The sequence below is a fragment of the Canis lupus genome (assembly GCF_048164855.1).
Source record: "Canis lupus baileyi chromosome 5 unlocalized genomic scaffold, mCanLup2.hap1 SUPER_5_unloc_7, whole genome shotgun sequence".
In the NCBI taxonomy this organism is placed as follows: Eukaryota; Metazoa; Chordata; class Mammalia; order Carnivora; family Canidae; genus Canis; species Canis lupus.
This window is the reverse complement of record NW_027326414.1, coordinates 264878-281092: the sequence shown is the minus strand read 5'-3', so window position 1 is coordinate 281092 and position 16215 is coordinate 264878. Positions and strand designations below refer to the sequence as shown.

Here is a 16215-nt window from a genome sequence, read left to right as displayed (position 1 = left end):
TTGAGCATCTGCCTTCTGATCGGGGGGTGATCCCAGGGTTCTGGGATTGAGTCCCACATTGGGGTCCCTGCATGGAGCCTGCTTCTCCCTCTGCCTATGTCTCTTTCTTCTCTCTGTGTCTCTCATTAATAAATAAATGAATTTTTTTTTAAAGAGTAGTGAACAAGCAGAGATCATGCATCTGCTCTTTCCTCAGGAGTGATAAGATGGGGGCTGAGGTTTCCTTGAGAAAAATTCAAAGACACTAAAGTGGTAGGAATAGATAATGCGCAGGGAAGATTCAATAGAAATGGAAAAGTAGGAGCTCTTTATGGAGGCTTGGATCCAATGTAGGACTTGGGGCCAGGGGCTAAAAGACAAGCATGATGGGTTGTGTTTAGTTTGAGTGTGGTTCAGTTTAGGTTGCTAGAATAGTCAGATATTCAGGACAGAAATCCTGGGCAGGAATGATGAAAATGAAAATACTGGTGTGTCTCTTACAGAATGTCTTATTACAGATAATAAGATAAATAGGCAAATTTGTAAATAGGCAAATTTGTAATTAAAATCCATGAGAATAAAGGACATAATTTACACATAACAGCACTATGTAGAACTGTTAATCTATATACAAAATGGTATCTCATCATAAAACAAAATTAAATTCTGTATTTAAGTTTATATTTTTGGTGATGATTGGGAATGAACCAGTATCCACAGCATCCTTCTCTGGGAAAAGTAAAGACTTTTAATATGTGTTTACCTGTTACTTTACACTACCTAATACATTTTTTTAAATTTTTTAAAAATTTTTTAAAATTTATTTATGATAGTCACAGAGAGAGAAAAAGAGGCAGAGACATAGGCAGAGGGAGAAGCAGGCTCCATGCACCGGGAGCCCGATGTGGGATTCGATCCCGGGTCTCCAGGATCGCGCCCTGGGCCAAAGGCAGGCGCCAAACCGCTGTGCCACCCAGGGATCCCAATACATTTTTTGAATCATCTAGTAATTTAGATTCAGATTGCTACTGTGATAATATTATCTGCCTTTATTTTATTTTATGTCATTAATTTTAAATTCTTTCTTAGAAATTTTCTAAAATTTGAGAGACATATTATCAACAAAAATTTATATTTACCTATAAATTCCAGTGAGTTATTTGCTTATTATTGTTTCTATAACAAATGCTATTCTCTTTTTTAAAGAATGTTTTGTTTTGCTGGAAAATAGTCTAAAGTTGTTGGGGTTTTGTTCCAGAAAAGGTTTATGGGGAATAAGCTTCCTGAGTCTTGACATTTCTGAAAGAAAAATGTCTTTATTCTGTCCTTACTCTATACTCACTTGAATGCTAGTTTTTATAGGATATAGAATTCCAGGATAAAAATACTTTCCTCTAAAGACAGTGAAGGATTTGTTCCATTTTCTTTTACAATTTATTGTGAATGATGTTAAGTCTAATACTGGTGTGATCCTTGTTCTTATGTAATTTTTTCCCTTCCTCTAATTTTCTGGAAATGTCCAATCTGAATTTATGTCAAGGTATAGATAACTGTCTTTGTTCTTCCTGCTTGGCACTAAGTGGATCTTTTCAATCTGAAGACTACAATCTTTAACTCTTCACTTTACAGAATCTTCCCTCCATTTTTTAAATGATGATTTTTCTTTATTTCAATTGCTCTCTTTCCTTTTGTGTATTTTCTTGTGCTATATTTTCAAACTTTCCCCCATCACCAGCCTACTTTCTTTTTACTTTTACTTTGCATTCTTATTTACTAGACTTTATCTTTCAGATAATTACTCAATCATATCTAGTATTTGTCTCTTCTATTAAATTTATTGTTTTGCCAAAACTATATATTTTTAAGATTTGTTTATGTATTTATTAGAGGGAGGAAAGGGCAGAGGGAGATGGAAAGGGAGGGAATCCTCAAGCAGATTCCCACTGAGCTTGGAACCTGACATGAGGCTTGATCCGAGGACTCTGAGATCATGACCTGAGCTGAAATCAAGAGCCAGATGTCCAACCAACTAAGCCACCCAGATGCCACACCAAATCTATATTTAATCTCCAAAAAGCCTTTGTTAATCTATGAACGTATCTTTTTTTTTAATATAACAGCCTTTTTGGGTATAGTATTCCCCTTGGGTCATTCCGAGGATATAAGTTTTTAAAATTTCATATTATATTCCTTATGTTATCTGTTTCCTCTGAAGTTAATTCTGCTTCTTAATACTGGCTTATCGATATCAAGGATATGTAGTGATATTTCCTTAGTGGACTCTTTCTTGATCCCTAAATGATCCCTAAATACTATCATTTACGTTTTACATTTAAAAAATTTTTGTGGACCTTAAAGAATAGGAATTATGTTATATATCTACTTCTGAAACTTGGTATTTTTGCTCAATATATTTATAAGATGTATTGATATTGATGAATACATTACTGAAATACATTTGTTTCTCACTACTGCGTTGTATGATCATAGTATCATCCTGTTGTTCATTTTCATGTAGGTTGACACTTGAGGTGTTTTTATCTTTATGTTTTATTACACTTATTTTGCTCTTATATAAAAAATAGCTCATTGACCAGTCTGTAATAGATTTCTTCTATTATCAATACACATCACAATTCACTTTTTACAAAAGATTATTTCTAGTCACAAATATTTACAATGATATTTAGAGTCATGTTAAATTTATTATAGGAGTAAAATCCTTTAGATTTTTTAAATCAAGCTGAAAAGAGATCTTTAAAGAAAATAATAAATTTACAAAAGAGCTAAAAGACTTCCAGTTCAGCCTTTTTTTTTGTCATGTAAAAATTTTATTTATGGGTTTTATATCCAGTATTTATTGAAGCTAAGAAAAGTGGGATTCATGAAATAATTTTACTTTATTTTAATTATTTTAATTGATGCTAATCCTTGGTTCTTTGTATTTTACTTTTTCAAAGTAACAAAGAACTTAACGATCTTTCACTGTCATATTTCAAGCTATATAAATAAGATAGAAGTAATTTTATGTTTCTTAAAGTAGTAGGTATATACAGACAATTTTCTTATCACCCAAGAGATAAGAACAGTCAACTTTTCTTCCTCTTGACTTACCTGACATACCTGTTTCAATTGCACCAGCCAGGTAGAACACGGTAAGCGCTGCCACCTGAGCCTAGTTTCATTTGGCATTTAAAAACTAACCAGGAAAAGACATTGCTCAAAAATTATTTTGGCACAAACATTCAGTACTCTTTTCTGCTAGATAAATCAGACCAAAAATAAGTCGAAAGCAACTAGTGACCTGTGATGACATTATTCAATATAATATTAGAGATTCAAGAAGGGATTGATTTGTAGTCTGTTCTTACCTTAGCGTTTTGGATGCAGGGACAGAGGGCCCAAGCTGCGCTGGCCTTCACATCTGGATGAGGATTTTTCAGCAGGGACCATAGCAAACGAACTCCATCTAATCGATCAATTATTCTAATGTGAGACCAAAAACAGAAGTATAAACTGTAATTAGTATTTAGGAATGAAACTTAAGTGGCCTATCTATCCACACAACTCTAATTATTTTTCTCCTTGTGACATTTGGCTTAGATTTTTTTTTTTTCAAAACTAACAACAGCCGGGGAGTCTGGGTGGCTCAGTGGGTTAAGCAGCCAAATCTTGGTTTCAGCTTGGTTTTAATCTCAGGGTCCTGAGTTCAGGCCCCATGTTGGGCTCCACCCTGGATGTGGAGCCTACTTAAAAAAAAACTTTAACAGCAGGAATAGAATGTGCTACTAAACTGTAAGCTCTCTGATTTCAGTTTTAAATTCATGACACAGAAAGCAAGCTCTGGGATAATTATGATTCACGCAAATGTAAAATCAAGCCATGTAATTTTTTAATGAGTTGTACACAGACTGTTACCTAAATGTCAAAATACTAGTTCCTTTATATAGTAACATCTATATACTTTCCAAAACAAATATTTATGCCTGAAAACTGTGAAGTTACCTTTTTTATTTGGTCTACCCTTAATTGACTTACCTTACTATATGACATATTTTAAACTCTGCCAGTCCTAATCTAGCATTAGGAATTAAAATCATTACACCACAGTGCACCCTTTGTTAGGCATGGATAACACGTAACTTGTTTTCCATGTGCTCCCTTCTCAGCAAGACTAACATTGCAGACTGTGTTATAATTACTTAAACACACTGTAATCAAAATATCTTCATGACTAGCTGAAAAATGAATTATCATCAGAGTCATCTCTACACCATCTGTCTTCTGTTTATATATCAATCAGTCCAGGGAGCATAACCTTGCATTAAGGTCCATTGAGTACACTTGCAGTTGAGAAGATGGCCAAACAAAACTTAATATCCTTTACAAACATGGCTTTGTTCAGAAAGATATGTTAAACTCAAAACAGATGAAAAAAGATAAAGAACATCAAAACTCCTTTGATTTTTAATCTTGAGTAAAACACATGTAGTATTTAGCCACAGACAGAATAAATACTACTAGTTTAGAAGACCATTCAAATTATCTCTTGAAAACTGACATAAAGACAACTACATATCATATTGGAGATGAGTTGGCCAGGAAAAAAAAAATTATTTCAACTGGTCCAAATATGATACCAGGCTTGCATAACCTTATAAAATAGCTGGTAATGCAAACAGCCTGTAGTAAGATACAAATTGTCTCTTTAGAAAATGACTTTTAATAAGAAAGAAGCACACTGAGAAAGTATTTTAACACAAAGTTTAACTAAATAGCTTTCCAAACTGTAAAGCTCTCTGTCGATATCATGCTGAGAGAAAAAGTTTTATTTCTCAACTGATGGAAAATGTAAAGAAAGATACCAAGCACTTCATAATGAATGATTTACTTTACAAAATTAAACAATCTTACTGCCTTACATATGCCACTGAAAGCATAATTGATACTAATCCTTGGGTCTATTTTTTTCACATGCAATTAATTTCTCAGTGAACAATAGGTCTGTCCTACCCTCTTGCAAATGTAGCAGTAAAATTTGCATTGGTAATATTTAACTGGACAGTGCTGGACATAACTTGACATTAGAGCAGAAATCATTTGCATGGCACATCTTTTCAGGTTTCTTTTAAAGGGATAATTCGGTGTGTTCTGGACTCCCACCCCTCTGACAAAATTTCACAATTAGCTATAAAAATTCACTATTAATTATAAAACTACATCTATTGTCCCTAATCATCACCCAAAACCTTAGGCAATTAATTCATTAGCTGCTTAGTTGTAACAGATGAGGATTGTGGCTTCATCACTGGTGCCTTAGAAGACTCAGCACAGGGGATCCCTGGGTGGTGCAGCGGTTTGGCACCTGCCTTTGGCCCAGGGTGCAATTCTGGAGACCCAGGATCAAATCCCACGTCAGGCTCCCAGTGCATGGAGCCTGCTTCTCCCTCTGCCTGTGTCTCTGCCTCTCTCTCTCTCTCTCTGTATGACTATCATAAATTAAAAAAAAAAAAGAAGACTCAGCACAGCACAGAGTAATAACCTTAGATGAGGGGAAACGTGATTGACACACATTTGCAAGCACAGGAACTAACAAAGTCAGGCGGTAGCAGACTATAGGATTTAACTGGCCCTCCCAACTCCCTCATTCTCTGTATCAAGTTATTTACTGCTGATTTTTACTTCACAATAAGTCAAGTATCAGGGCGCCTGGATGGCTCAATTGGATGAGTGTCTGACTCTTGATTTTGGCTCAGGTCAAGATCTCAGGGTGATAAGATTGAGCCCAGGTCAGACCCACACTCAGCACAGTGTCTGTGAGTCTGCCTGAGATCTCCTCCCCCTTTGTCCCTCCCCCTGCCCCCCTGCACATGGTCTATCTCAAATAAATAAAATCTTAAAAAAAGCGCCAAGTATGTGCCCTTACTTCCCCCTTCCACCTGCCAGCGCCCTAATTCTGATCTTTACCACATCATATCAGGATGGCTATTGTAGCTGCACCCTTGGTTTGGGGTCTTCAATTTCTCTCAATTCTATCCATCCTATAATTCCTGTGAAATTGATCTTCCTAAAGGACCTTTTGGAGCTTCTGTAGTGGCTCCTTGAGAGCAGGTCCCCAGGTTTATTCAGTCTGTTCATCACACCACCTCGCACATTTAATCAATGCCTGCAATTCCCAGAGAAACTTTCCAATGGCTTCCCATTACCCCTGTGGTATTAAAACCCTGATTCCTGAACTCAGTAGTTATCATTTTCAATAAGCTGATTTATTCTTCCCAATTTCCTATATTTGGGCATTTGCTTATAAAACTCTTGTGCCATCCACGAAACACTAAGTGCTAAGCATACAGAAATAACATATACAGTCAACTCTCGTTACTTGGGGGGTAGTTATGTTCTATAAAGTCATTGCAAACAGGGAATTAATCAACACTGAACCATTGCTCCTGGTTCTCCCAGGGAGAAATACAATTGTCCCTGAGAGCCTCTGTTCAGAACATTTTTGTCAAATGATCTATAACCATGTTCTATGTGTGTTTCTGTTTAAAGCACCTTGTTTAATATATATTGTTGATTCATTAACATTGAACCAGCCCGGGATCCCTGGGTGGCGCAGTGGTTTGGCGCCTGCCTTTGGCCCAGGGCGCGATCCTGGAGACCCGGAATCGAATCCCACGTCGGGCTCCCGGTGCATGGAGCCTGCTTCTCCCTCTGCCTGTGTCTCTGCCTCTCTCTCTCTCTGTGACTATCATAAATAAATAAAAAAAGAAAAAAAAATTAAAAAAAAAAAAAAAAACATTGAACCAGCCCATGGCCAGCAGCACTGCCATTCATCCTGAGCAAAGCTTCCTAACACCTGTAGTTTCTGTGTAAGGCATGTTATAATCTTCTTGCGCTTGGGAACATTAGACCAGATGGCTCTTTCCCTCTGCTTAGGGACCATGTTAAGCAGCAACATAACCAACTCAAAACACAAAAATGTGAAGCATGTGGCATGACACAGGTTGTAAAAAAAGATGCTTGTTTACAGTAGAAGAGCTGAAACAAGAAGACAGAGCCTGGCCCTCTGTTCAGTATCGGCTGAACAGGTGCATGAGGTGACTTAAACTGTTCCTGCTCTGTGCATGTCTGTGAATGACAGCAAAAGTGCTGTACTGCTTTGGAGGTTACAAATAAATTTTAGCAGGGATGTGAAGTCACAAACATGGAATCTACAAATAGGATTTTAACTGTCCTTCAGGAAAGTACAGTCTAGTGAGGGAGATAAACCGTTATAATCCATTATGATAAATACAGTAGATGGGTGCATGGGGTTCCATATGAACACAAAGAGGACACAATAGTTTACTGACAGGCTACAGAAAGTCTCTCAACTGTGAGCCTTTCCCTATACCAGATCCAAAACAAGATAGTCTTTGCTCCATGAATCTAAAATCTCTCCCAACACAAATACATTCATTTCTAACCTCATTCTTTCAAAGTACATGTTCAAGTTCTAAATCTAACCATTGGAATAATCTTCCATTTGAAAGTCGAAGGTGCGTTTTCATAAAATTTCTTTGAACTTTATCGCTTTTTGCATATACAGCAATGGGTTTATAGGTAGCATTAGTTTACACCCACAGGCCATTGCAAATGGGTTTATCTCCTTTTGTATAGTTTTTTAAATCTGATTAGCAGCTTGTTCTGAATTCGTTTTCAGTAGTAAGTAAGCTCTTCTCATTTTGATTATCAATTGAATTTTACATTAATTCTTTGACATTATAAACACAAAACTGAATTGTGTTTTCAAAATCTTCAACTTTATCGTAGAAGTCAAACTGTGTGGCTGGCAAAATAATAGTTCTAGAAAGATGAATACATATTCATACTCTATTAAACAAACCCAAACAAACTAAAAATGATGTAGCTGCTTGTTATGTTTCTTAGGGGTTTTTGTTGTTGTTGTTATGGTAACATTTGCCAAGATTGTTAAGAAGGTTGGCTGGCTTGCCTGCCCACTGAGGACATGTATATCAACAAAAGTGAAGTGTCTGTGCCCACAGAGTAGGCATAGCCAAGGTTGTAGAGTTTCTTTCTGGCAATGTCAACAGAACTATATTGAAACCATAATTTTACATGATTTCTAAAAATCTCACAATTTTCACTGAAAAGTACACTGGTAAATATTATTATCTCGTGATGGCTCACAATAAAGGTGGTTGACCTGAGAGAACATGTTATTCTTACACCTTGTTAGAGGATGCAACTGAAATCTATAGATTTTAAAATCAAGTTGGCAACTCAGTAAAAATGGAAACATGAAAAGGATGTCAGAATTAAGTGGTCAGGGACACCTGGGTGGCACAGTGTTTGAGCATCTGCCTTTGGCTCAGATAGTGACCCCAGAGTCCTGGGATCGAGTCCCATATTGGATTCCTCGCAGGGAGCCTACTTCTCCCTCTGCCTGTGTCTCTGCCTCTCTCTATCTCTCATGAATAAATAAATAAAACCTTAAAAAAAAAGAATTAAATGGTCACCGATGAAAAGCTACAATTAGAAAAGAATTTTACTTTTTTATAATGATTCTCAATGTTTTTATGTTTATCTCTCTAAATATTAGAGATTCTACGGGAGACCAAATTTGAAGAAAAAAAGTGAACATGACAAACTCTGGAAAGTTATGTCCCAGAATTTCTTGGCCCTGGTAGTATAGAATGATAACCTATCCTTTTATAGTTGTGTAAACAATATGATTAGAAAAGTCCCAGAAACATTTTCTCAGGGGAAAAAAAAATCATTCTTACAGTAAATATTAAGAGAGTGCCCACTAGGTGCCAGGTAATTTTTGAGGCACTGGGGATATTTCCACCTTGAAAGCAAACTGAAATCCCTGCTCTCATGGAGCTAATATTCTTTTGGGAAAAGACACAGAATAAAAGAGCAACCTGGCACATTATATGAACTATTAAAGTGACTGGAAAAAAAATAAACCAGAGAAGTGTGGTGGGATAGACGAGTGGCGGGGGGGCGGTGCAAGGAGGCTGTCCATGCAACAGTAACATGCGGCAGTACCCCTGCAGGGGTGAGAGAAGCTAGCACAGGGCTACAGAAAACAGTGTTCTGGTACCTAGTGCAGTCCCTGGCATGAAGAACTAGTCATTTTCAGTAAACACTAAATGAAAGTTACTCAGTAGTTGTTACATGCATACAATATTAATATTGGATCCTAGAGAACATATACTCCAACACTTTTATTACCCAATGAGAAAGCAGAAGTAGAGTGCCTAACCAACTCTGTATGATATGTGGTATGTTGGTTGGATATGCAAATAAAACATAATTTATTTTTTCTTTCTTCCCTGGAAAAAAAAAAAAGCATGATTTAGATGAGTGTATGAAAAGCAGCTGAGGCATGGCTTGCCCAAAAGAGAGAGCAAAATGGACCAACACAAATATTAATACTTATGGTTACCACAATGACAAGACACCCATTCCATTCACTACCCCTTCTGTTTTATAATCTGCCTTTTTAATTCAATATATGTAATGGAGCTTCTGTGTCAATGAATGCAAATGAACGTAGATTCATAGTAATCATTTTAATGACAAGTATTGCTATATTGATGTACCATAATATAGTTAACTGATCCTTTATTAATTGAAATTAGGTTCTTTCTGGTTTTGCAAAATAATAAAAATAACATTGCAAAGGCCATCCTTGCATTCTTTTGCAATGCACTGATTATTTTCTAAGGACACATACTGAGAAATGGAATTGCTCAGTAAAGATTTTGTATATTTTAATTTTTAATACACAATAGCAGACTATTCTCCATAAAAGTTATGTCAATTTGATTCCACATACACAGATCATAAGACTACCAGCCACCAGCAACAGCAACTATCTTAATTTTGTCTCTACATGCAAAAACTTTAATTTTTCACCTTAATTCTTTTTCTCCTTCATTATGGAATATTTCAAACATACTTAGTTTTTAATGGTAAATAAACATGAATAACACACAACTTTCAAAACCTCATTGCCAGTGTCATCTATCAGTATAAATGTGTGTTTATTTTTTCTAAACCATTTGTAAGTGAATTAGAGAAATAATATAATTCGCAGCTAAAATTTCAAGAAGGTCCTATCCTAACAACATCTTCCCTACCTTAAAGTTTTAGCATCTATTAATTATCCTTGCCTAAAATAATTATTTTATTGGGAGTTAGAGTAAACAAAATTAAAAAAACCACTACATTCATTGACTGAATTCTTTAATAAAGAGAGCTTCCTCTCATCACCTAGGGGCTCAGTTATCCTACAGAAAAGCAGAGTAAGTTTAATCTATTCCCTTTAACCACTAATTTGTTGAGTAAGAAGTTACTATACTGGTTATTTCCAGTGGAAGAGGAAATTTTTCTTCTCTTTCATTTTCATTCTTCCTCAGTATTTAAAATCCTGTGTAATTAGATCTATCAATTATTTTCTTTATGATTTTGATCTTTTACTTATGCTTAGAATAGCCATCCACACCCCCAGATAGTAAAACTTGAATATTTCTTTTGTTCTCTTATAATATACTTTGCTGGGCAGCCCTGGTGGCTCAGTGGTTTAGTGCCGCCTGCAGCCCAGGGTGTGATCCTGGAGACCCTGGATCGAGTCCCACATGGGGCTCTCAGAATGGAGCCTGCTTCTCTCTCTGCCTGTGTCTCTGCCTCTCTCTCTCCTCTCTGTGTATTCTCATGAATAAATAAATAAAAATCTTTAAAAAATATATACTTTGCTTATACTTAAATATGTTAATTACCTGAATTGTCTATAAGAAGGAAGTAGAGATCCAGCTTTTTTATGGTCATTCTGTGATAGTATACTAAAATTTAAAAAAATATTAAGTATGGTGGATCTGTTTCCTCAGGCAATGGACATAAAAGCAAAACTGAATATTGCAACTACATCAAACTAAAAAGCTTTTGTACAACAAAGGGAACTATCAATAAAATAAAAAGACAACCTACTAAATAAGAAAAAACCACGTCTGATAAGGGATTAATAACAAAATATTTAAAGAATACAATTCAGGGATCCCTGGGTGGCGCAGCGGTTTGGCGCCTGCCTTTGGCCCAGGGCGCGATCCTGGAGATCCGGGATCGAATCCCGCATCGGGCTCCCGGTGCATGGAGCCTGCTTCTCCCTCTGCCTGTCTCTCTTTCTCTCCCTCTCTCTGTGACTATCATAAATAAATAAAAAAAAAATTAAAAAAAAAGAATACAATTCAACACTGAAGCCCACAAATAATCTGATTAAAAATAGGCACAGTACCTGAAAAAGGATATTTCCAAAGATATCCGGATGGCCAAGAGACACATGAAAAGATTTTCAACATCACCTACCACCAGAGAGATGCAAGTCGAAACCACAATGACATGTAACCTCATATCAGTCATAATATCCTAAATTTTGATATGTAGTTATATAGTTATATATAGATATATTTATTTAGCCTATCTAATTTATTCCATTTATCTGTCCATACTTGCACGATTCTTGTTTTCTTTTCTTTTCTTTTCTTTTCTTTTTTTTTAGAGAAGGAGAGAGCAGGGGTACGAGCAGAGAAAGAGGGAGAGAGAGAATCTTAAGTAGGCTCCATACCCAGTGAGAAGCCGAACATGGGGTCAGCCTCATAACCCTGAGATCATGACCTGAAGTGAAATCAAGAGTCAGACATTTAACCCACTGAGCCACCTAGGTGCTCCTAATTGTTTGTTTTTAATAGTATGGGTAGGAGCTCTAAAGACTGAACAATAATCTGCCAATTGGATACCCTTTAATTGTATAAAATAATTTGTTGTTGCCTGATTAAGAGGCATTTATATAATTTGACTTAGATTATGTATTTTTCAAAAATGTTTATAATTGGTTTCAAAAGAAAGAAAATTCTGCAACCAGAGACACGAAAACTATTGTAAAAAAGACCAAGTGGAAAAGCTAGACTTGAAAACTGCAGTATGAGAAAGGAAGAATTTATTAGATGGGCTTAACAACAAACTGAAATTAGTAGAGAAAGGAATATATGAATTTAAAGAAAAGGCATCCAAACTGAAACATAAGGAGAAAAAATGAAAAAATAAGAGTTCAATGTCTGTGGAATATTATTAAATAAAACAGCATGTGCAAATTGGAATTTCAGGAAAAAAAGAGGGAAAGAGAGAATGAGACCAAAGAATATATGCAAAGACAATGACTGAAGTCTTTCTAAAATTGATGGAAGACATTAATCCATAGGTCTGAGAAGCTCAGTGAACCCTAAACAGAAAAAAATACAAAGAAAACTACACCTTAAGCATTTCATAATCAAACTGCTGAAATCCAAAGCTAAGAAGCAGGTCTTAAAGCCAGCTAAAGAAAAGACACATCGGGTATAGGGAATTAAAATAAAAACAAAATCTGACTTCTCACAATAAACAATGAAAACAAAAAGACAAGAAAATGGCATTTATAATGTGCTGGAATAAAAATGCTGTTCATCTAGACTTCTAAACCAAGTAAAAATATCTTTCAAAAATAATGATACAGCCCCTTCCCTGTGCCCCCGGAATAATTCAGCCCCAAAATCATTATGTGTGGGAGAACAATGTAGGGACCACAGTAGAAGGTAAAGTGCTTTAGTGGCCCTGCATGGGGTATTAAAGCCCAAGAAGATGAAGAAGGAATCTCTACATGCAGGATAAAGCAGGAATGTGGTATCCAGTTCTAAATCAGAGCAGCCCCTAGGAGTACAACTCAAGTGGGGAGGTGGAACCCTTGCAAAAAGAGAGCCCCTCGAGAATCAGCCTGTTGTGTAATGATGAGCCTGAACAGGGTGCGAAGTCTGGCTCGGGAAATAAGAGACTAAGCAGTATGAAGAGTGAAAGGGAAAGGTGGTCCAGCATGGGGTACCAGAGCTTGAATAGGATAAAGACAGCATAGCATGCAGGCACCTGGGCATTCTGGCATGTTGAATCAGAGCCAAAGCAGAATGAGAACAGCATCTGCAAAGGGGACAGGATAGGGGTGAACATGGAGGACAGGTTATATACAGGGAGGGAAGTCTGATAAGTATAGATGGGAATCAGTTTCTTATTGTCAATGGAAGAAATTACAAATACTGACAGAAAACTAGAAACAAATTTATAACTGTAGTGAACAATTTTAGCACCTCTTTCTCAGGGGTAATAGAATAGGAAAAAAAATTGTAAAGATACAGAAGACTGAACAACACACTTAACCAACATGACCTAATCAACATTTTAAAAACACTACAACTGCAGAATGCACATGCAAAATCCCATGCAAAGAGAATATTTACAAAAATGGACCACATGGCCAGACCATAAAGCTAAATGTGGAAAAGTTAAAATCTCAGTGAATATCATCTCTGACATGGTCTTAAATTACAAATCAAGCATGATATGGTTTCTGGAAAATACTCAAATTTTTGGAAATTAAGCAACACCTGTAAATAACCCTTGGGCCAAAGGGAAGTCACAAAGAAATTCAGGAAATATTTTGAATCAAACAAAAAGAAACCGTATTTGTGGGATGTGCTAAAATGGTACTGAGAGGGAAATATATAATAGCTTTAAATGCCCACAGTGGCAAAGAATGGACCTGTAATGTAAACTATCACAGCTTTTACTTCAAGAGAGCAGAAAAAGCAAAAACTTAAACCTGAGATGAGTAAAATAAAATAATAAAAAGAAGATGAATAATACTGATAATCCACTAAAGTAACAGTTGACAAACTTCTTATGAAAGGAGACAACAGTGAGTATTGTAGGCTTTGGAGGCAGCATATGATCTCTGTTGCATAGTCTTTGTTTTGTAAATATTTAACATGTAAAAACCATTTTTAACTCACATGTTATTAAAAATGGTCCTTGAGCTGCATCAGGGACTGATAAAAAAAGAGACACAAAAAGAGAGAGAACACATATTACTATCATTACAGAACGTACAACTGATAAAACGATAAAAATAATAATACAAGGACATTATAAATAACTTTGTGCCAATTAACTGAACTTAAATGAAAACAAATATATTGAGAGAAACAAATGACATAATTGGTCCAAAAAGACATGGAAAATCTAAACAGTACCATATTTATTAAAGACACATAATTACCTTTAACACCATCAGATACAAATAAATCATCATCAACAAAAGTCCTTTCCACAAAGAACTCCAAGTCCAGATGGTTTTGCTGGTGAATTCTATCAAACATTTAAGATATAATCCTACACAAATTCTATTTGAAAACAGAAAGGAAAGATGATCTTTTGACTTGTTTATAGGGCCAGCATAATCCATATGCTAAAACTCGACAAAAATATTACAAGAAGAATATAAACCAACATACCTCATCAATATAAACATAGAATATGAAACACCAGCTAATAAAATCCAAGAATAAATGAAAAGGGTAATATAACATGCTCAGTGATTTTACCCAAAAAATGGAAGGTTGACTCAATCTTTGACTCAACCTTCAAAAATCAATTCATGAAATTCACCTTGTTGTTAATAGAACAAAGAAAATTTATCTGATACTCTCAAAAGCTGTAGAAAAAGCATTTTACAAAATTCAAAACCTATTTATGATTTAAAAAACAAACTCCAAAACAAACTGGGAATAAATGAACTTCCTCAATCTGATAAAGGGCATCCACAAAAAACCTACAACTAGTAGCATACATAACAGTAAGAAATGGAATGTTTTCTCCCCAAGTTCAGGACAGCACACAGATGTATGTGCTCACCTCACTGTAACAGAGGTCCTGGCCTGTTCAACAAAGGAAAAGAAATAAAAAGCATAAAGATTGGGGGAAAAGAGTAAATTCTCATTATTTGCAGATAACATAATTCTATATGTAAAAAACCCTTAAAAAATCTATAAAAATTTATTAGAAAGAATAAAGTTAACAAGGTTGTAAGAATACTCAAAGATATACTTGAATATATACAACTATATTAAACAGTCACTGAAATTAAAGAAGACCTAAATAAATGGAGACATATGCCATATTAGTGGATTGGCAGTCTCAATATTATTAGGATTTCCACTCTCCCAAATTGACTAGATAGGTTCCTAACAACATTTATTAAGTGTTAAAATAACCTATTATTTTGAACAAAAAAAGTCAGACAAAACAAATACATACTATGCTTCCATTTGTTTCCAAGTAGAGACAGGACTGAGCTATACAAGGAGGCATTCTCAAGAATTATGAAAACAAAAGCAAGATATGAAATGCCATAAAAGGCAAGAGAAGGGAGCTCCCCGGAGTGAAGAGAGGTGGCAGTGGATACCTTGCGGTAAGGAGGAATAGCCAGGGAGTTTTTAGGGTAATGACAATATTCTTGGCTTGGGTTGCAGTTATAGGAGTCTTCCCTTTTCAGTACATTACAAATATGTACATTTGCATCATGTACTTTCCTTTATACATATTACATTCCTCAAAATAAATGTTTGAAAATGCGTTTTAATTTCCATACACAGATATATATTCTTTCTATCACAAGAAATGGTACTGAACAGCTCATTTAATTCAGTGTTAAACTAAGCACACATCACAACTGGATAAAATATATAATATGAATAAATAGAATCCACATCATCTTCAAATCAAAAATCCCTACAGCTTGTTTTAAAATGAGAAAATGAAGATTCAGAAGATGAAATTATTCACGTAATTACTTTGCATTTGTCATTTGTTATCAGGCAAATCCATGTGCTTTTAAAAGTATGTAGATGAGAAACAACAAAAAAGAAAACGTGAAAAGCAGGAAAAATGTTCTTAGTGATACAAATATATAAAACATACTCTATTTTACGTCTTGCATAAACCCTAAAAGGTCAAAAGACTGGTTCTGTGGTAAAAGAAATATTTGGGCAGCCACAAAGAGATTAAATCTCTTTTGTATACAAACAAGCGTAGCTTTACTTTTTCCCCTCTTTTAAAAAGAACAAATAAACCCAATGTAAAAATAAGAAAAAACGATGTAAATGCAACATAATTATGTTTAAACCACAGAAGACAGGAAATTTAGAGTTACAGATTCCATGGTAAGTTTTAATTCTATCCTTGTGTACATGTTTTATAAAAAGAGTCTTTCATTACATGATCACATAACACTATACCATGTAACAATCAGTTCAGCAAATGTTTATTTTACAATGTGTGGAAGGAAAATATTTTATAGAATAAATTACA

The 16215-nt window shown here is 35.3% G+C and overlaps 1 protein-coding gene and 1 long non-coding RNA gene across 18 annotated transcripts in view; one reads left to right on the top strand and one right to left on the bottom strand.

Moving 5' to 3' along the window:
* LOC140629452 (outer dynein arm-docking complex subunit 2-like) overlaps positions 1–16215 on the bottom strand; it is a 274074-nt gene that overhangs the window by 131581 nt on the left and 126278 nt on the right. For all 17 annotated transcript variants that reach the window (XR_012027288.1, XR_012027289.1, XM_072818933.1 and 14 more), the window contains one exon: positions 3351–3465. Coding sequence is in view for 15 of the 17 variants with exons in the window: in XM_072818933.1 (XP_072675034.1) it covers positions 3351–3465 (115 nt within the window). In the remaining 2 variants the exon portion in view is untranslated. The remainder of the gene's footprint in view (positions 1–3350; positions 3466–16215) is intronic.
* The window catches only part of LOC140629457 (uncharacterized), a 187149-nt gene that overhangs the window by 150776 nt on the left and 20158 nt on the right, over positions 1–16215 (top strand). The window lies entirely within an intron of this gene.